The following is a 19,637-nucleotide window of genomic DNA, read 5'->3' as shown; positions in this document are numbered from 1 at the left end:
GCCAAATAAAAGCTTTTATTTTCTACTTCATTCTCGTCTTTCCTCTCCAGTCAATTCTTCCACTCTCTTCCTCACATTCTCCGCAGGGACAAAACCCTCAGGACCACTAGAGGAGCGTGGCGCTCAGATAAATCCTGGGTGCGTTCTGAGCCGCCGCAGAGGCTACACGTGCTGCACGGCTGCAGGGACGCAGGGTCACGCTCGCCGTTTCCTGCTTTAAACTTTCGTCTGAGCGCGCCAGAGTCCACACCGCGGCGTGGTTAGGGCTCGGTCAGTGCGTGGTGTGGCGGCGTTCTCTTTCCACAGTTTCCGCAGTTACCGTGCGTCAGAAGTGGTTGCTAATTGGTTGGGAGGCTCCGCTCTTTTTGTTTGTTCTAGCCTTTCTCTTTGTTTTTGCATGAACTTTTTTCGACGTTCAGTCGTCATTTCTCTGTTTGTCCATCTAATGATCTCACTTATCAATATCAGTTCTCCTCTGTAAATATTATTTTCCCATTTAGTCTTCACATTCTCTCGTTTTCTTTGTTCCCTTTTATTTCTCTGACTCCATTTTTCCCCTTCATGCTGGTTGGACGACGTCCGTCCAGCAGGCCTGGACGTTTGCTGTTAACTTGACGTTTTTATCTCTCTGGAAACGCTTCTCTGATCGGTTTCTGACGACGAGAACAGAAAACCGTTTTTGTGCCCGAGTGTGAGGACCGCCACTGAGTCATGAACCCTCCTCCACCCAAAGGTGGAGGTTCATCCTGAGAGCTTTAAGGTCTCATGATGATGCAGATTTGAGCTAAAAAAAGAACAAACCTGTGTTGTGTTCCAGCACATAGTTTCTACAGAGTGGCAGTAGTACATCAGAAAATTAGCGTCTGAGTTGTGGGCGTACTGTTGGTGTGAGCACATATCCCCCCCACCCATCATCCCCAACACCACCACCACTCATCTGTTCACACCGCACAGCCCCTCAAACCCCTAACCTAACTGTGCAGTAAAAACGATGAGCTATCCATATTTGATCCAGATTTTGATCCTGATGCCAGTTCAGACGAGGAAAACGGACACGGATCTATTTGTCTGCATGCGTTAGAATGGAACGGAGGAGGGAGCTTGTGGTGCGCCCAGCGCATTTTCTACCTCACACATTTTTTCGTCACGATTCGAACAAGGAAAATCCTGAGGAACACTTTTTCGTACGGCATAATGCTGCGTTTACGCCGGATGCAATTAACGGATGGAATTCGCATTTCACCCGTCTCTCTTTAGACACACATTAAGTTTGTTGCTTTTCTAAAAATATGTTCACAATCTTGACCTCCGTCTTGTGTGCGAGAGGCTGCAGTTGAAGGTTTTTAGGCTCATGGCTACATGGAAGCAATGAATGTCTATTTCGTTTTTACAATGCACTGAAGACACGAATGATGTTAAGAGATCAGATTAATTTTTTTTAAGAACTTCTACAAAGTCGTCTGTAAGCATGTTCCCATGTCTGGGTTGATGAGATCATTCAGAGATCCTCCCAGTACGGTGAGGTTCACCGTCTACTGAAAGAGCTGTGACTGAGTGGAATCCATTTCCCCCCAAATGAGTGTTTTTTTTTTGTTTTCAGAGGACAAAAATACCTCCAACCATCATCTGGGCCCAGTCAGAGAGCGGCTGTCATTGGTCATCTTGAGGAAACTGGGACTCATACCTGAACATGTGGAAACCAGAGCGCTGTACAGCCCACTGCAGCCGGACATCCAGCAGGTGACACAAAGACGTTCCGATACTTCCAACATCCGTCTTTGTCTCTGGTTTTGACTGGCTCCTTGCCTGTCAGGGACGCCTGATGATGTGGGTGGACGTCTTTCCCAAGTCTCTCGGACCACCCGGACCTCCGTTTAACATCACGCCGCGCAAGGCCAAGAAGTAAGAACAGATAGTGGAAATATGCAGACATTTTGGGAAGGCTCCTCCACCCTCACAGGTGTAGATACCTAACGTCTGAGGTTTTTCTTCTTCAGGTTCTTTCTGCGCTGCATCATCTGGAACACCAGCGATGTCATCCTGGATGACGTCAGCATCAGCGGGGAGAGGATGAGCGACATCTATGTTAAAGGGTAGGAGGAGCAAAATCCCCCTTCACACTTCGGAGGCAGAAAGTCTGACGGCGTCTGTGTCTCTCAGCTGGCTCGACGGACACGAACACAACAAGCAGAAGACCGATGTCCATTACCGCTCTCTGGGCGGAGAGGGAAACTTCAACTTCAGATTCCTCTTCCCTTTCCACTACCTGCCTGCAGAGCAGTTGTGTGTCATCGACAAAAAGGTAAGGTGGAGCGCGGGTGAGAAAACCCTCATGTGGCTCAAAAAGGGTTCACTGCTGTGATAGTCCACGAGGGAAATGGATCCCACGATACAATGTTACCATGGAAACAAGGGATTTACGTCCGTTTTTACCCCTTAGGTACAAGAGCTTATAAAATAGCGTACCCTCTTTGAACTGCTGTAACTGTGTACACAAAAAAATGTCATCCCAACGCATTCTGGCGCGGAGAGAAGCGCCTTTGCACCGATATGCAACACTTTAGTAAAACGCTGCCAAGCTGCTCAAGCTTTACCACTGCTTTACGGTTGTAAAGTGTTGCATATCGGCGCAAAGCTGCTTTTCTCAGCTTCCAGAATTCGTTGGAACAGCGTTAACTGCTTAAACAGTTGAAGAGTTATGGTCATTGCACTAGCATTTGGGGGGTTACAGGCCTAACGCACATTGAAACACACTGTAAATGTGTATTGGCTTGTTGACAGAAGTGGGCTTGATAGCTGTTTATTTTATGTGGAATTTTGGCTTCTTGAAGCCAGCAGGTACTTCCTGTTTAAAACACGAAAAGGGGAGGTCCACTCAGTTGGTCTGGACCCAGTCTGGACCAAGTCCTGAACCCGTGCGTTTGGACTTTGTTCAGACTGCCCTAAAGCGGGGCTTTCCGGTTCCAGACAAAACTTGTAAACAAAACCACGTGACCAAAGATCTCTTCCATCATTGGTCATGAATTGCGAGGGCGGAGCAAAGCAACTAGAGGTAGAAATTATGGAAGTCCTTCGCTTTTAGTTCCTTCAAACTCACATTTCAGTGAGTTGCCGTGTCTCATCGTTGTGGTTTAATGGAATTGTTTTTCATTTAAGGACACTCACTACAAGGTAGCTTTTAGGGTGATGTCACCACAGCGCCTGTCCGGCGCGTGCCGTGATACGAGACCCAGAACAGCATGTCAGAAGCGTTTTCCGCTGTGTTAAAATAAACGTTCAAACAAACAAACAATTGAACTCTTTTTTTTCTATTCGATAACATGACAACCGTTGCTTTATATTTGTCCGCGGCTCATCTGTTGCTTCATTCCTACTCTGTTTACATCGGATAGGGTGGAGCTCTGCTTAGAGGACGGATTGTATTCAGACTGAGGAACCGAAGCTCAGTCCGATTAGAAGCAAACCGAGACCACCGAGAAAGATGGGGTTCCAGCTCCCAGACCAGGTTCAGACAAAAAAAATGGTTCCAGATTATCGGAGGAAACGAACTCTGGTTCCCTCTAAGCGAACCAAATGTGTCCAGTCGGAATACACCCTAGGATTGCGTGAATTGATTTTGGTAGCAATTTAATATTTAATCCTTGTGCTATCCAAGGCACTTTAACATTGGGAGTTGGGTCATCTAGACCCACTAGACAGTGCTCTGAACCTTTTTTCTTCAATGATTTGTGATCTTCACTGGTGTCCATGGATTACATGAAATCTTTCCACCTTTATCCACCTTTGTCATGGTAGGGAGAACACGTCAATGTAAGGGTGGATATTCTAAGACAGCACAAGGGTTAAGATATTTAAAAAACGTGAACCAGATCGTGTCTCTGTGGGGGGGGGGCACCACAAAATATTTGGATTATTGTAAAAAAAAATCCTTTTATTGGTGTTTTATTTCATGCTGATCAATCAGTGACTAAAGAATGTAGTGGAGTTTTCATTGGCCTTTAGTCCACCAGTCACACCTCTAGCTTTCACGAACATTCAAATTTCTGTAATAAACCTTTTGACTGCGTTTATTGTTTAATTTTTCGTACGGATCCAGGCTGCCAATAAAAATAGGAAAAATGTAATTTGAGGTGGAGACCCAAAAATACAAAAAAACCGTTCTGGGTCGAATGGATCAGTTTAATTTCTGCGCTGCAGGTGAGACAACCCCCCAACGTTTATCGAAGCTTCATACATGAACTATTTATGGATCAGACTCTGTGAGACCCGACCTTTAACTGCTTCCTGGCAGAGGCTGGACCTCCCTGCCTGATAACTCATCATCTGCTGCGGTCTGCAATTAACAAAAGAGAAAGGCAGTGAGGTTTCCACCAGGAGGACCTGATGCCGCTGAATCTGTGAGACTCAACAAAAACATGCAGCGAGGAGCTGAAACAACATCACTCCCAAAACTGAAATAACAGCTCGGCTGTCATTTGCTTTTCTTGGCCCGCCACCCGAGCCTCTTTAGCCGCTCGCGGCCGACATGCTTTACGATGGCGCTCGCTGGACCGCGCCAGCGCCTTCAATCAGACAGAAGACAAGAGGGAGGCCCGAGTGAAAACTCTGCTGGGTGGGGAGCGGCCGTGGAGCCAGAGAGTGAGTCACGGAGGCTGATAAATGATGCCATCAGCGCTCCGCTGCCCGGGTCCGCGTGACGTGGGGCTGGAACCAACCAGATCTGGAAAGTAGTTCCTTAAAAATCAATTCTTAAGTGGATAAGTAGATCCCTTTTGATCTCCATCACATTTTGAAGCTGCTGACGATGCCCCTCAGCCAAAACAAGATCCTTTTTGTTGGTTGGATTTGTTCCATTTTTCTTCTGATTTTAGAGATCTACACATAAAATGAAAGTTCAAATCCATTTATAATGTAGAAAAACCCAAACGTTAGAGGATTTTTTAGACATTTCTGTCAAAAGACTGACAGTGCAGCTCTTTCAGCCTTAAGGCCCGTACACACCGGGATGAATATTCGCCAGGCGTTATTCGCCAGCGTTTTTCGCCACGTTTTTTGTGTTCACACCCAGGCGATTTTCGCTGACGATGAGCCGAGCGAACATGCAATTTCATTCCCTGACATTAGATGGCGCTTAATGTAAAACAGAAATACTCCTGTACACAAGGTGGCGCTGCGCAACTTTAAGTCTTTAAGTTCTTAAAGTCGCTTTTCACTCAGAAGAAGAGAGCAAGTATTTACGCGCTTGTCAGAATAATACAAAGAAAACATGAATATTTCCAGCACCAGTTTTTCCTATTGGTGCTTGAAATGGTGGTTAGGGGATATTTTAGAATGTCCGTCATTATTTCTTCCCGGCAGTGTAGACGCTACTTGGCGTCTATCTTCTTCGCTGGTATGTATGCTCAGAAAGGCAGTTTTGTGTTTGAGCGCCCCCAAGTAGTGTTTTACTGTAACTTCAGAGGCTCCAGACACGTGTGCAAAACCGCTATTCTCGTTGGTCGTATAGTTTTCGACGCGGCACATCAAACCAAAAAAACGAACCCGAGGCGTTTTTTAAAAAGTGACGCTTTGACGCGTGGCGTTTTTTCGCGTCGGTGTGTACACTCACATTGGTGCCCTTTGTTTAGTCACGAGGCGTTAAACGTCGGCGAATATCGCGGGCGAAATTCGTCCCGGTGTGTACGGGCCTTTAGGATTTCTTCTCTCAAGTTGGACACATGGTCCAGACTTTAAACCCGTATGCCTGAATTATTTCTAACTATTCACAGAAATATTCTTGAATGTTGGCTGCCTGAAAAACAGGGACATATGAAACTAGGGTTCGATTCCCAGGTGCCGTGTTGATCTGAATCCATTGTGGGTCCTTGGTCAAGACCCTTCAAGCTACTGCCTGCCTGTAGGCAATGTCACACGGGGTGTGTCCAAATTCGAGGACTGCATTCTACAACAGCCGCGGCCCCCCCGGGCGACGTTTGCCGGGTCCTTCATCGGGGCGGGGAGGCCGGATGTTAACGGCTGTGAGTTTGGACGGGTCTAGCCTTTGGATATGTCCAGCCGTTACATCGGCAAACGTACTGTTGCCTAGCAACCGCGGGTCCCTGAGTAGTGAACCAAGCAGCTCCAAATTTTCCTGGCCTATTTGATCTAACTTTTAATCTTGGAGGTGCAATTATAAAAAGGTGTCATTATCTCCAACTCCGGGTCCAGCTTCAGCATCCGCCACTGGTGTCAGAAAATCTCTGGGTTCGGCCGCAATGCAGCTTGGGATATGGACAGCATAGAAGGACACGCCATTGAAGAAGTCTTTGAGTTTGGACAGAACTTGTCACGGCGCTGTGACGTAAGCAGCCTACAAATGCCGCCCGGGAAGAACGCAGCCCTCCAATTCAGACACACCCACAGCCACTACGTACATTTTGTGCATATTGCACAGATGATGGCTGGTCATACGTGGAAACAGAGAGAAAAGTTTTGGTTTTTACGTGACATTGTTACAGATGTATGAAAAATGATGCACGTTAACCACGAAAGAAGTACAATTAAACCACACAGAGAACACGTAAATCAACGTAGAACATGAACCGCGATGATTATTGCGCGAATTAGTGATTTGTGCGTCAATTACACAATTTTAACGTAGGTGGTAAATTTGCGAGAAGTCCGTTAGACAAACATGGAACGGTCGTGGAAAGCCACAAATTTGTGTATGCATCTTGCAAAGATTACGTACAATTGTGTAAGATTTACGTAATAGTTGACATACATAAAATACACATTAACTGCATAATTCTCAACCAACCCAAAACACCTTTTGAACATCTGAAGACCAAATTTTCTTAAAGACCCGTCGGCCGAAACCCTTGATGGCATCCGCGCACATCAACGAATGGTGAAAGCAAGAAACACTTGTGAATTACGTTTATCACATATGTATCACGAAAGATCGAAATTTCATACATGGAGAATGCGCAAAAAGTACGTAGTGGTTGTGTGTCACTGCCTTATTTAGGCCCGGGTTTGTTTCTCCCTGTGCCTGTCCCCAGCCCGGATAAAACACAGGTATGTGTCAGGGAGGGCACAAAAAGTTATGTGTGGCGACCCCTGTCGCGATATGCTGAAAGGTGAACCACAACATCATCAAGTTCAATAAGCAAAGATCAAAGTCCCTCCTTGATTGGCATCAATTATGATTAAAAGTTCCAGGAAAATCCATTAATCAAAGGTTAGTGCAGCTTCCTCATGGTGTATAGATGTCCCTCGTTAATACTGGGATTATGTCCTAAAAATAACCCGGGCAAAATCTGTGAAGTTGTCAACTTTATATTTTACAGTAATTATAGATGTTTTAACACCAGAGATGTGTGCCAGCAATGCCTAAATTACTATCGCTCTGTGATATCCCGTAGCTCTTTGAATGTTTAGGTCATTCCAATGGATAATCCTCTGTTATCTGGAAAGTCAAAAGAAAAAGAAAGTTTGTCCAATTAAACTTAGGCATTTAATAAAAGGGTTGCTTGCGTAGGAGTTTTGCTTTTCAATCACCCTAAGAGCTTAAATTGGTTTACATTTGCGTAAGTACGAAAATTCATCTCCACCTCAAGAATAAATTCAACTCCGGTGGAGCTGATTTAAGGCAGAGAAAGAATTATTGAGGAAACGACTGTTCTCAGCGCTCTGGCAGCATAAACCCGACTGATTGATGCGGTTGGATATTGCAGAGAGCAGCTCCGCTCACACCGACACACTCAGGAGTTCGGCATCCCGCCCCTGCCTGTGACAGCCGCCCAGTGACAGCTTCACGCGCTTGGATTGAGGCTGCACTTGGGTTGAGCCAAGTGCTGAACAGACTCTGACAAGCAGACAGGGATCGGGAATCAGGCACACGCTCAGAGGGTGTAGTATGTTTACTCCATTGTTTGTCTGCGTTGTCATGAAGCATGACAGCACTCTGTAGATTTAGAGGATGAGTTAGACGGCCGGTGTGAAGTCATTACAGACAACACACCACTTTTATGACAAAAGAAAAAGAAACAGAAACATATCAAAAACAGTGTGGGGTTTAAATCTCTGTCCGCTGAAGAACATTTCAATTCAATTTCAACCTAATAAAAGGACGGCAGTCAAGTATCTTTGGGATTCAAACAGGTCCCTAGCAACCAAACAATGTACGTCTGAAGCAGACAAACAAGGGAACAGTTTTGTGTCTTTGTCAAAGAATCATTTCTCTTAGCTACCAATGTTTACTGAGCGGAACATAAACATCACTTGGAGTCAAAATAATCGTACATTGAAGAGACGGATTTTAAGCGTCTGTCTTTGGATAACTTGCGTGTTTTAATGGTTGTTTTCTAACTGCAGGCCCACATAAGAACGAGTAAGGCCGTGCAGATCTGCAGCAAAAGATTGTAACTTAGTGACATGATAGATCAGAGTTGGGTTCATAACTCTGGTCGTGGCGATGAGCGGTGAAATTTGTGTTTGAAAACAAAGATGCAGCGCCGCAGTGCAACCTGTCACAGAAGTGAAGCATCTAAGTCACATTCAAGCGCTCTCCTTCACTCTGCCAGGCTGCTTCATCACATTTAAATGCTTATTTTTATTATTTTCAGTTCAAACACCTAAACCGTTTTAAAAGCACCGGTTTCACTACATTTAGCAATATTGGAAATAAAGAGAACTTTATTTTCTCAACCATACAAATGGAACCAGTAATGTTCCATTAGTATACAGTTGCAGCAGCTAATGTTCTGATCATCAACTAAAATGTATTTTACCATTTTTGTTGTGGGAAAGGTGTATTTATTTTCTGACAAAGTCCTTTTTAAGTCAAGATCTTTAAAAAGACATATTGAAATATTGTCTCTGGTACTGTCTCGGGATGTATCGCAACACATGTTGTACCATGATGTGTATCGCGATACGGATCACCAAACTCTTGGCTTGAATTCAGGGGGGGCCACAGTTGTGTGACAGATGTGACAGAACGTGTTTACATGGAGATCCTGTTTGGAAATGTCAGAAAGTGCAAGAAACAGCATTCCTTGATACAACCCAACGAAAGAACAGAATCATTTTTACACAAACAAACCCAGAAACTGATGATTGACACAGGAACCGTCATTCATCCAACCTGGGAGGTCAAAGGCTTGGTGCTTGAAGGGGCTGCTTTGAATTTAGACTAACAAAAGCTTTCTTCTTCTTCTGTCTGTCCATTTGTTTATCTATTCGTCCACAGGAACACTTCTGGAGTGTGGATAAGGCGGAGACAAAACTGGTGCCCAAACTGACCATCCAGATCTGGGACAACGACAAGTTCTCTTTTGATGACTACCTGGGTAAAACCAAAAACAGTGTGTGTTTGTGTGTGTGTGGGTTAAGAAGCGTAACGTTGATTAGCACTAAAAGCTATAATAAATTACATAACCATAAATAAAAAACAATTTCTAAAATGTCCGATATTTGTGCAAATATAATAATTGCTACACTTTTGCATCAACCACATTTCTCCTGATGGGGGTCCATCCATCCATCCATCCATTCTCCAAAGTCCTCCAGATCAAATCGTCAAAACTCTTCTTTTGTTACTGATTCTTGTAGTCTGAATCTAATATGATCTAATCCAATACAACATAGAGCCACAACTCAAAGAATCTTATCAGACTGATAAAGGTACTGATGATGAAGAAAACCTAAACACAGAGTCAGATATTTGGAAGACAGAGAAGATTCAGGAGCAGAATAGTTGAAATGTTGCTGAAAAATCCCCATGAAGGCAGACGAGAAGAAGAATGAAATGATGCTAAAAACCAGACAGACAAGGACCAGATGGCATCATTCTACAGGAACAGGATTGTCCGAAGTTCTGTTTGCTCCTGAGTTCACACGGACAGAAATGCGAGTTCCACTTCCACGGTAAAACACGCAAATATTTGCAATTCGGGCTTCCATGTTCCGAACTATCACGGTCACTACGCACGTTTTTAAGTCTGTGTTTGGGCTCTACGTACAAAACGCACAGCCATTGAACGCGCGTCAAACGTTTAACCAGTTGAACTTTGACCAATCAAAGACTCAGATTTGGTAGTGACGTATGGATGGCAGTGCCAACCGTTTAAAAACTGATCACGGAAGAAAAATCAATAACTGCAGTTTGCGCCCAGCCAGAAATACACGACACCAAGACTTGGACAAAAAACCTGTAAAAGAAAACACCTGGAGCAAGATTCACAAAATTTGCACCCGTACATGAACAGTGCATGTACAGTACCCGAACATGCACTAGTATCAGGTAGCTACCGTCCAGTGTGGACACAGTTTACTAAAAGTGTGTTCAAGAATGCCTTTTTAGTGTGTTCTTAATGGGATAGATAATCTTAGTGGAGCATTTTGGTAGTTAGTGTGCCTGAAGACAATCAACCTGTAAAGTCAAAAACTTTAACCCTAGGCACGTTAACGTAGGGAGTGGGGTCATCTAGACCCACTAGACAGTGCTCAGAACCTTTTTTCTTCAATGATTTGTGATCTTCACTGGTGTCCATGGATTACATGAAATATTTCCACCTTTATCCACCTTTGTCATGGTAGGGAGAACACGTCAATGTAAGGGTGGGGTCATCTAAGATAGCACAAGGGTTACGCGCTATCAAACATGTTGTGTAGAGGGATTCATTCAAAATTCTAGTTAGGAAAATGACCAGCAGTCTCTAAAGAAGCCAAAACAATCTGGAGTCAACGGTGGCCCCAGTCTATGGCCTTGACATGGACAAAAGACCCCAAAAAGCTTCAAATCTGCCAGATAAAGCCATTTAGTCCAGACTAAATGAATGCCCCCAGACTTCAGATGAGGCACTGTTGTATGGAAGAGCACGCCAAAATTCCTCAGAAATGATAGAAGAGAACATGATATGGTAAATTATGTCAAGTTAATGCAGCTGAAAGTGGTTCTACAGCTTTTTGAACCATGTGCTCCTGGTTTTTCACACACCGTTTCTGCATTTCAGCTTAATGTTTCTCCAAGACTGTAAGTCATTTTGAGAATGACAGACTTTCCCTCTTTTTTGGGCAAGAATTGCAGGGTAAATCTTTCAGAGAAACCATATGTGCAATCTACGAACAACTACTGTGATAACATTTATCTTAAGAATTAGCACTCTTCAGTTTCCACTGGCTCGGCACATTTCACACTGAGTCAAGGCTGCTTTTATTTTTTCAAACTCAAGCTGTCAAAACTTTGCCTTTCCTTCACCTTTGACAACCCCATCCCTTAAAATAACTCACCGCCGTGCCTCTTATCTTTCCCTCGCTTTGCTTCGGCCTGAAGGAGGAGGATTGCGGTCTGTGGCCTGAGGATCCCTCTGCGGCGCGAGACGAGCAGGAAGATGAGGAATCCAGATTCCCGTCTGTCACTGTCTCGCCGTGCTCCACTTTTCTCTCGCTTGACTTTCTCTGGCTGCGGGTGTGTGGCCACCTCAAAGCGCTCCTTCCGTTTCCCGCCTGTCTTCGGCTCCTCGACTCGGACCGCTGAGCGTTAATCTTCCCGCGCGGGATGAGGGTCAAAAACAAGCCGTCTTCCTACAGTTGAGATGGAAAAACACGCTGAAGCTTTCTTCAGCCCAACACACTAAACGTCTTCAAAGAACACAACCTCTGGACCAACTGTCACCACAGAAGAAACCCTCATTTACTCCGTATTTAAACATCAAGTGGTGCTGATTTCTGGTGGGGTGAATTGTTTCCCAACAGGCTCTGTTTTTTTTTAAATTCAGTTTTAATGTATTTTCTGAGCTACTAAGGTAATTCTATTGTCATCAGAGGACAGTTCTCTTATTGGACCATAGAAACACTAGACAGCAGACAGACAGCCTGTAGCCACCCATGAGGGCAGTTAGGACTAAGGATTAACCCATTAACTCCACCTTCAATCCAACTGATTACGCAATTAATGACATTTCAACAAATTCTGAAGCTGAGAAACAACACTTGACTGCTAAAATGTTGCACATCAGAGCCGAGCTGCCCTTTTTAGCTTGAGAACCACTTGGAATAACGTTTGCATAAACGGTTGAAGAGTTCCGATAGTTCCAACAGCGTTTGTTATTTGCCGACACCGGAGATAGCTCTGAGATTGATTGAAGGGTTAAAACCTGGTGTAAACGTGGAGGAGCAGTCAAAACACCAGACATAACGGAACCACACAGAACCAAAAGACCAGGACGACCGAAATTAGAAGCCATCACAAATCCATTGACATTTTTTCCTTAATGAGACGAAGTTGTTTGGCTGCTGTTGGATGAGAGACCTTTCAAAATCATACCTGAGAGATCAAGTTCTTCTGTCTGATGTAACTGTGCTTCACCTGTGTCTTAAGGTCACCTGGTTTTGGACCTGAACCACATGCTTCGTCCTGCCAAATCCCCGGAGAAATGCACCCTGCAGATGGTGAAGCAGCCCGTGGAGAAGCTGGCGTCCCTGTTTGAGCAGAAGACGGTCAAAGGATGGTGGCCTTGCACCTGCGAGCAGAACGGAGAAAAGATCCTCGCTGTGAGAAGTGATTGGGGTTGGACATCCCCACCTTATGCTAATAAATAGTCTCCTAGCCAGGCATCACCTTTGTGTTGAGGATGTTTAGGACAACAGCATCACAGTGGTTGGTCTTAAGAATACCAGAACCATAAATCTCTCATTGACCTCAAAAGTGATGGGTCACATCCTCAGAATCCACATTTTCTCCATCATGACGAATATTTGTTCAAGTTTCCAAACCAGGTGCCAAGACGGAGTGTTTTGATCTCTTTAAATGTGAAACTTGTTTGGTTGCCATGTCAACAACACCATAGAAGCCAAGTGACACACATTACTGTAATGCCATGCACACACTAGGCATGTAAATGGCGTATACTTATATAGCGCTTTTCTACCTACAAGGACAAAGCGCTTTACAGTCACACACACATTCACACGCTGGTGGCGGCTCCGCTGCCAAACACAGGCGCCTGCCTTCCACCAGAGGCAAGGTGGGGTTCAGTGTCTTGCCCAAGGACACTTCGACGCATGGGTGTGCAAGGCGGGAGTCGAACCTGCAATCTTACGATCATGGGTCGACCGCCCTAACGCTGCACCACGGCCTTATAGCAAAAGGTGTTCACACTGGACTGCTGCTACCCGATACGAGCGCATGTCCCTACAGTTTTGGACAAAAGTTTGGCGTTAAATGTCAAAGTCTCGCAAATTTTCTTCAGGTTTTTTTTCCCCACATCTCCATTTCGTCATAATTTCAATCGGCACTTCCGTATTTTAAAAAAGACGACATCCATATGTCACTACCTAGTCCCTGATTGGTTAAAGATAATCTGGTTCAACTTTTAATGTGCGTTCGATGGCCGTATGTTTGTACATAAAGCACGAAAACTGACTGAAAAACCTGCACAGCAACGTGTGAGAGCTTTAAACGCAGACGTCCACCTTCATCTGTGAGGAGTTTTCATCGGAAGTGAAGCTTTAACCCGTTTCCGGGGGCGACGTAGCATTACAAACATGTCACCAGAACATCTACCGATTCCTGGGAGTTTTTCTTTGTACTTTGGGCTCAAACCTGAACGGTTTCCATAACAATAAAACGCTGACATTGAGGGTTACAGCGTGATGAACGAGACCTCTGCTGTCTGTCCTAAAGGGGAAGGTGGAGATGTCTTTGGAGATCGTGTCGGAGGAGGAGCATGAGGAGAGACCGGCCGGCCTCGGCAGAGACGAGCCCAACATGAACCCTCACCTTGAGGAGCCCCAGTGAGTTCCAAACACACAAACGCACACTTGCAACCACACACGGTTCCTTTCTAATCCTGTTCCTCCTCTTCCTCCACACGCCAGACGCCCAGAGACTTCCTTCCTGTGGTTCACTTCCCCCTACAAGACCCTGAGATTCGTCCTATGGAGGCGGTTTAAGTGGTTGATCATTCTCTTCATCTTCCTGTTCCTCATCTTCCTCTTCCTGGGCGTCTTCCTCTACTCCTTCCCGGCAAGTTCTGGTGTTCTCTCAGGCTGGATTTTAACCCTTGTGCTATCCTATGGGGTCAAGATGACCATTGACGTGTTCTTCCTACCATGACAAAGGTGGATAAAGGTGGAAAGATTTCATGTAATCCATGGACACCAGTGAAGATCACAAATCATTGAAGAACAAAGGTTCAGTGCACTGTCTAGTGGGTCTAGATGACCCCACTCCCAAAGTTAAAGTGCCTAGGATAGCACAAGGGATACGACAAAGACCTGGGCCTCATTTATACAACTTTGCGTAGGATTTGCGTCAGAAGTGGCGTACGGATGAATCATAGGACGTGCGTACGCACAGAAATATTCAGATTTATAAAACCGTGCGCACGCACATCCTACGCATCTTTCCCTTAATAAATCACAACCGATTCTAAATGCAGCACAGCTTTTGCGGCTCCATGACACGCCCATAGTTGCCCATAAATAGTCCGTGAAACGCCCACAAATGAATATTCATTGATTGCGAAACCATGGCACACACAGAGAGGAAATCAAAAAAACTTAACTTCACTCAATGTGAGGTAGAAGTTATCGTTGACGAGGTGGAAAAGAGGAGAAAGTGTTGTTTGGAGGGCACAGTGTGGGCATTACTAATGCCAAAAAGGCACGTGAGCGGCAAACGGTGGCAGACGTGGCTGTAGCCTCACAACCTCGGACCAGCCACGGTTGTGAGGCTACAGCGCTCCATCGGGGGGGGGGGCGCGGAGCGCCAGATGCATGCACCGGGTGACACGCGTGGTTCCTCCGAGTGCTCCTCTGTAACGCCGGGCTCAAAAGCCCGCAGAGGTCCAACAGGACGGCTCGAGGAAGTCGGAACCGGCTCATAAGCCACTCGTCCTCGTTTGCCAGCAAGTCTTCTTGCTGTCTAAAAATGCGTTCACTCCGAATTCTTCCATTTGCCACATCTTCTAAGAGCGCAAGATCAGCCATTGTGCGTCATTACGCATTGTGATGGGGCATTTTATTTCCCTCCATTTAATTACATCTGACAAGCTACAGATGTCGGTAATAATCGACGTGGAAATGGGAAATTGATCAGCAAATGTAATTTCTTGTTGCTTTCTGAATGGTTGAGACATACGCCACATTGTTTTATCAAAAATAAAACAAACTAATGGCATATGCATGAATACCATACTTCCATAGCTTATGAAGAAATGTTTTAATATGAAGACAAATTTCCCCAGTGGACAATTAGTACATCTGTCCGTCCGTCCGCACGCCCGCACCTATATCTGCTCCGCCAGACGGACACACTGACGGGAATATCAGTTTTGTACATTATTTCGTTCTGTTAACTATATTATTTATGAGGATGAATTGCACAACATGCCAATATTGTAGAACATATTTCACTTTTCTTTCTGCAAATAAGTGTTCATTTGAATTTCTGTTGTGATTTCCGTTTTTTGTTTGTTTCACTGCTGATCGATCAAACGGGTGTTTGTGTAGGCTGATAATTGTAAGACTTGCTTTGTGAAGTCTTCATGGTATTTCTGAGAGGCAGTATTGTCATTTTCACTTTCACGTGTTTCTTCCATCTGCCGACGGTGTCAGCGTTTCTCATTTCATCCGTTTTTGTGCGTACGCCTGGGTCAGAGCTTGCGTGAAGGACCGCACATTTTCCCGTCAAGTTTGCTTTTTATAAATCTCAACTATTGCGTAGAGAGTGGCGTACGCCTTCTTTTGTGCGTACGCAACGTTTATAGATGAGGCCCCTGGACAGAAAATGAGCTGCTTAGTAGGTTTAAAACTTCCAACTTTAAATAAACGACAACTCCGAAAAGTTGAACTTCTGAATATTCGCAGCAGTGGATTTCACAGATTAATTAAATAAATGGCAGATGTAAAAACAACAGTTTCATGTCAGACTTTAGCAGCCTCAGGTAACATAAAATATATGAGCTTTGATCATATTTGGATCAAACTGGATTCCTCCCAAAATGACCTATTTAGGGTCGGCAGTTCTTGTTGAGTATTTGCAGATGATACCCTGATCTTCCTTAAAGAGACATTAAAGCCTGGATGATGTTGAACCTTTTAAATTTCCATGAAGGTAAAGCTAAAGTTGTGTTGTTAGACTCCACATCCTCTATGATCCTTTTTTCATTTTGTTGAATCCATTATTTTTGAATGGAAATAAAGTTAGATTAATAGATTTACTCACTGTTACTCACTCTGTTTTTTATTTAAGAAAACAATTTTTTTTTTTTGTGGATAAAAAATGGTATAAATATGAGTAAACGACCATTTAGAACGCTTTGGAAATGGTTGAAAAGATAATCGGAGTGGGACTTTAAATGGTCCCCTAACTCAAGTTGATTCAAATTTTAGATTTTTATCTAAATGTACATCAGCGTAGTGAACCAAAGGTTTCTCTGAAAGACCAACCTTCAACCCAGAAAAACCCATGACAAGAAAGAGAAAACAATCTTTCTTGTTTCTTGTTTGACCAAACAAAACTGAACTTTTCTTTTGCTTTTTTCCGCAGAACTATGCTGCCATGAAGATGGTCTCGCCGTTTGGACCTGCCAAACCTTTAGAGGGATGAAGACCACGGACAGACGCTGAGGCAGGAGTCCGGTTTCAAACAGACTTGTACAGATCTGCCGCCGCTGCGTATTTGAGTCCTGTTTGTGCCTTTGCCACCAACCTTAAAGAACAATGACCTTCATCCCCCTCATCCTCCTCGTGCATCTACTCCGGCTGAAATCTGTGGCGTTCTCGCGCTCCGTGCTCGGTGGGGCTCACTCCTAGCTATTTAGGACAATCAGGCAGATTGTCCTAACTGTATTTGAGGACTGGATCGAGTGAGTGAGACCGCCTACTTTTATTGAGGCATCTGATTGGTCAGTTTATGACTTGAATAGCTTACTAAAGAAATACAGAAAAAAATAGGATGATCAAGGACATGTTACTAAAAGGCATCAGGGCAAGGAGAATTATTCTGACCAGTAGAATGACTGAGTAACAGCTGTTAAATTCTCAATAGAAGTCAATGGGATTTTGGATTCTTGGAGCCAGCGAGTACTTCCTGTTTAGAACACTAGGGGGGAGGGCCCTCTAAGTCCAGTTCGCATATACAATCAGTGGACAGAACACTCAAAAGGCCAAACTTTTTAATTTAAAAGCAAAGAAATATGTTTTCTTCCTCATTTCATGCTGAGATGGTCATTTTGCGTATGCTCTGGTGCCTTCAGGTGTCGTGGTAATCTTCTGTTCTCACCTCTTTGATCTTTCACTCTCTTACCCCTCCTCTTCCTCGTTCAGCACATTAAACAAATGGTTTTGTTTCCTCTCCTAAATCTTATGAAGAAGGTGTGACATGAAGGACGAAGCCCAACCAGACGGTGAACCAACCAACAGACAGAAGTCACACCGACTCATTTTAAGAACAGGCAAACTGATTCACTGAAAAGATTTCAATCTTTTAAGCAAAGTGACCCGTCACATGAGCTTGTTTGACCTGAGAATACTGAAGAAAATGACTTTTCTATTTCAATTTTGTTCTCAACGGTGAGCAATCTGACCTATGAAAGTCATAAAAAATGAAATCAAAAGAGAAATTATCCACATGAAACCTTTTTTTAGTCTTTGGAGCTTCACAAATCCAAATCCATAAAGAAACCAAACCGATCAATGGATTAAATTTATCAGGACAAATTGATGATTTGATATAAAGTTTTCTTTATTTCTCTGATATTTTCCATTTCATTCTGTGGGAACGTCTCAGCAGCAACGTTTTATCTTTATCTCTAATTTACAAAACAAATGTCACCTGAAGATGATACCAATGAATCTGTCAACACATATCTTTGTTTAAATCTTTTTTTCAATCAATAATTACCAGAAAAATGCTTTTAAGTCTTGTGACTGTTGGTAAAACCAGAAAAACCTCAGACTTCCTGCTGACTTAAGTGTATTCAGACAATCCTACAGTTGCTGCAACAAATTCCTGAAATCTAAATCTACGTTCACACCCGGCATGTGACGAGCGTTCAAGAACACGCTAAAAACACGTTCCTAAACACGCGTTTAGCATACGGTGTTCACACTGGACTAGCCTCTGCTAGCACATAGTGGGGAAAGGTTTGGTGCGAAATGTTGCAGCGGTGCAAATCCTGTCAATCTTGCTGCAGGTTTTTCTTTCACTACTCGATTCCGATACATCAAAGACTCGCTGTCACATCCAGACCTTCTTATGTTCTCCTTTATGATTTATTTTCAAACGGTTGGCACCTCCGTGAAGGAAAATGAACGCCAAATCTGACTCCTGATGGGTCGACTTGGCTTGAGTGTCGAGGTGAGTTCAATGGCTGCGCGTTTTTTTACGTAGAGCCCGAACAAAAGTTTCAAAACCATGCATAGTGATGCATGAATGCGAGAGTTTTGAAGCCCGCATTTACATACTTTCGTTGGAGGTGGTTGCTTGAACGCTTGTTGCCGAGGCCGATGTGAAAGTAGCACAAAATATTTAACAAGCTGTGCCAGAAAATATTTAACCTATGAAATAAAAGTTTATGACTACAAATTTACAGTTTTGTGGTTTTCGATTTGTGAAAAACCTGTTTTTTTTTTTGTTTCGTTTAAGAGTCGTGTTATAAACGAATTTCTGCTTTTACCCGATGACCTTCCTGTCATTGAATGCAACGCGCCTTCAGCCTCAGTTTGATGCAACGAAGTGTGAAAGGAGAAACTTCCTGTTTGAAGCTGTTTGGCCGATTTGGTTTAGTGGATGTTTTAGCGCTAACATAAAGAACAGCTTTGTGCTTGGAATGCAGACACTCGCCTGATGCCATCGAAACTCCACTTTAAGGGGAATTCACCTCAACTTTGACCTGGAAACTGTCTTTGCATTGGCCGACGTTCAGTCACTGGAACAGAGGCCGACGCCGACTGAACTTTAAACCTGATGTGACTCTGGATTAAGATCAGCTAACAGAAATGTTGAGTGCTTTGTGCTACACCAGTATTATAAATAAAACAGCAATTCTGTTTGCTCCTGTTCTTGTTTATTTCTCAGAAAAGCATCACAGATACCCAACAACTGAAAAAATACACAAAAATCAAATCAAAGGTTATTTATGAAGCAGTTTTGACTCCTCTGCAATACAAAGGACTTAACAGAATAAGAGCCTCTTTTGAAATGAAAAAAACAACCATAAGTGCACTTTTATTTTGTTAGTTCCCTGTTTTAAATTTTTAGTTCATTTCATTTGCTAAAGACTCCAGGTTGAAGATATTTCTGTGGTATAGCTGTGGTGCGAAAGGTCAACCACTGATCAGGAGGTAACGAATATTTAAGTTATTTAACATTTAATTTGTTCAGCAGTAATCTATTACAATTTTCTGCAGCAAAGTTACATGAAATTTTTCAAATGTTATTGATAAGATTGAACATCCTGTCACGGCAAGATCTTCGTACTTGAAAAAAAATAGACTGAGTTTTTGGAACACCCATCCATCATCCATCCATCTTCTTGCACTCTTCAAACTTCTCTCTCCCGGCCACTTCCTCCAGCTCCTCTGGGGGGACCCCAAGCCATTTGCAGGCCAGCAAAGAGAGGTAGTCTGTCCAGCGTGTCCGT

At 43.8% G+C, this 19,637-nt stretch overlaps 1 protein-coding gene across 7 annotated transcripts in view; it reads left to right on the top strand.

Moving 5' to 3' along the window:
* Positions 1–19,048, top strand: part of dysf (dysferlin, limb girdle muscular dystrophy 2B (autosomal recessive)) — a 110,081-nt gene extending 91,033 nt beyond the window's left edge. For 5 of the 7 annotated variants that reach the window (XM_011487299.4, XM_078935739.1, XM_020711503.3 and 2 more), the window contains 9 exons: positions 1,601–1,740; positions 1,814–1,902; positions 1,998–2,093; positions 2,161–2,302; positions 9,236–9,335; positions 12,368–12,540; positions 13,673–13,782; positions 13,867–14,014; positions 16,541–19,048. In XM_011487299.4, coding sequence (XP_011485601.1) covers positions 1,601–1,740; positions 1,814–1,902; positions 1,998–2,093; positions 2,161–2,302; positions 9,236–9,335; positions 12,368–12,540; positions 13,673–13,782; positions 13,867–14,014; positions 16,541–16,600 — 1,058 coding nt within the window. In that variant the 3' untranslated portion in view covers positions 16,601–19,048. The remainder of the gene's footprint in view (positions 1–1,600; positions 1,741–1,813; positions 1,903–1,997; positions 2,094–2,160; positions 2,303–9,235; positions 9,336–12,367; positions 12,541–13,672; positions 13,783–13,866; positions 14,015–16,540) is intronic. The other 2 variants (XM_078935742.1, XM_020711506.3) reach the window with 1 other exon arrangement.
* Positions 19,049–19,637: the final 589 nt, after the last annotated feature.

The sequence above is a fragment of the Oryzias latipes genome, chromosome 18, assembly GCF_053564925.1.
Source record: "Oryzias latipes strain Hd-rR chromosome 18, Olatipes_Hd-rR_3.1".
In the NCBI taxonomy this organism is placed as follows: Eukaryota; Metazoa; Chordata; class Actinopteri; order Beloniformes; family Adrianichthyidae; genus Oryzias; species Oryzias latipes.
This window is presented reverse-complemented; position numbering and strand designations above follow the sequence as displayed.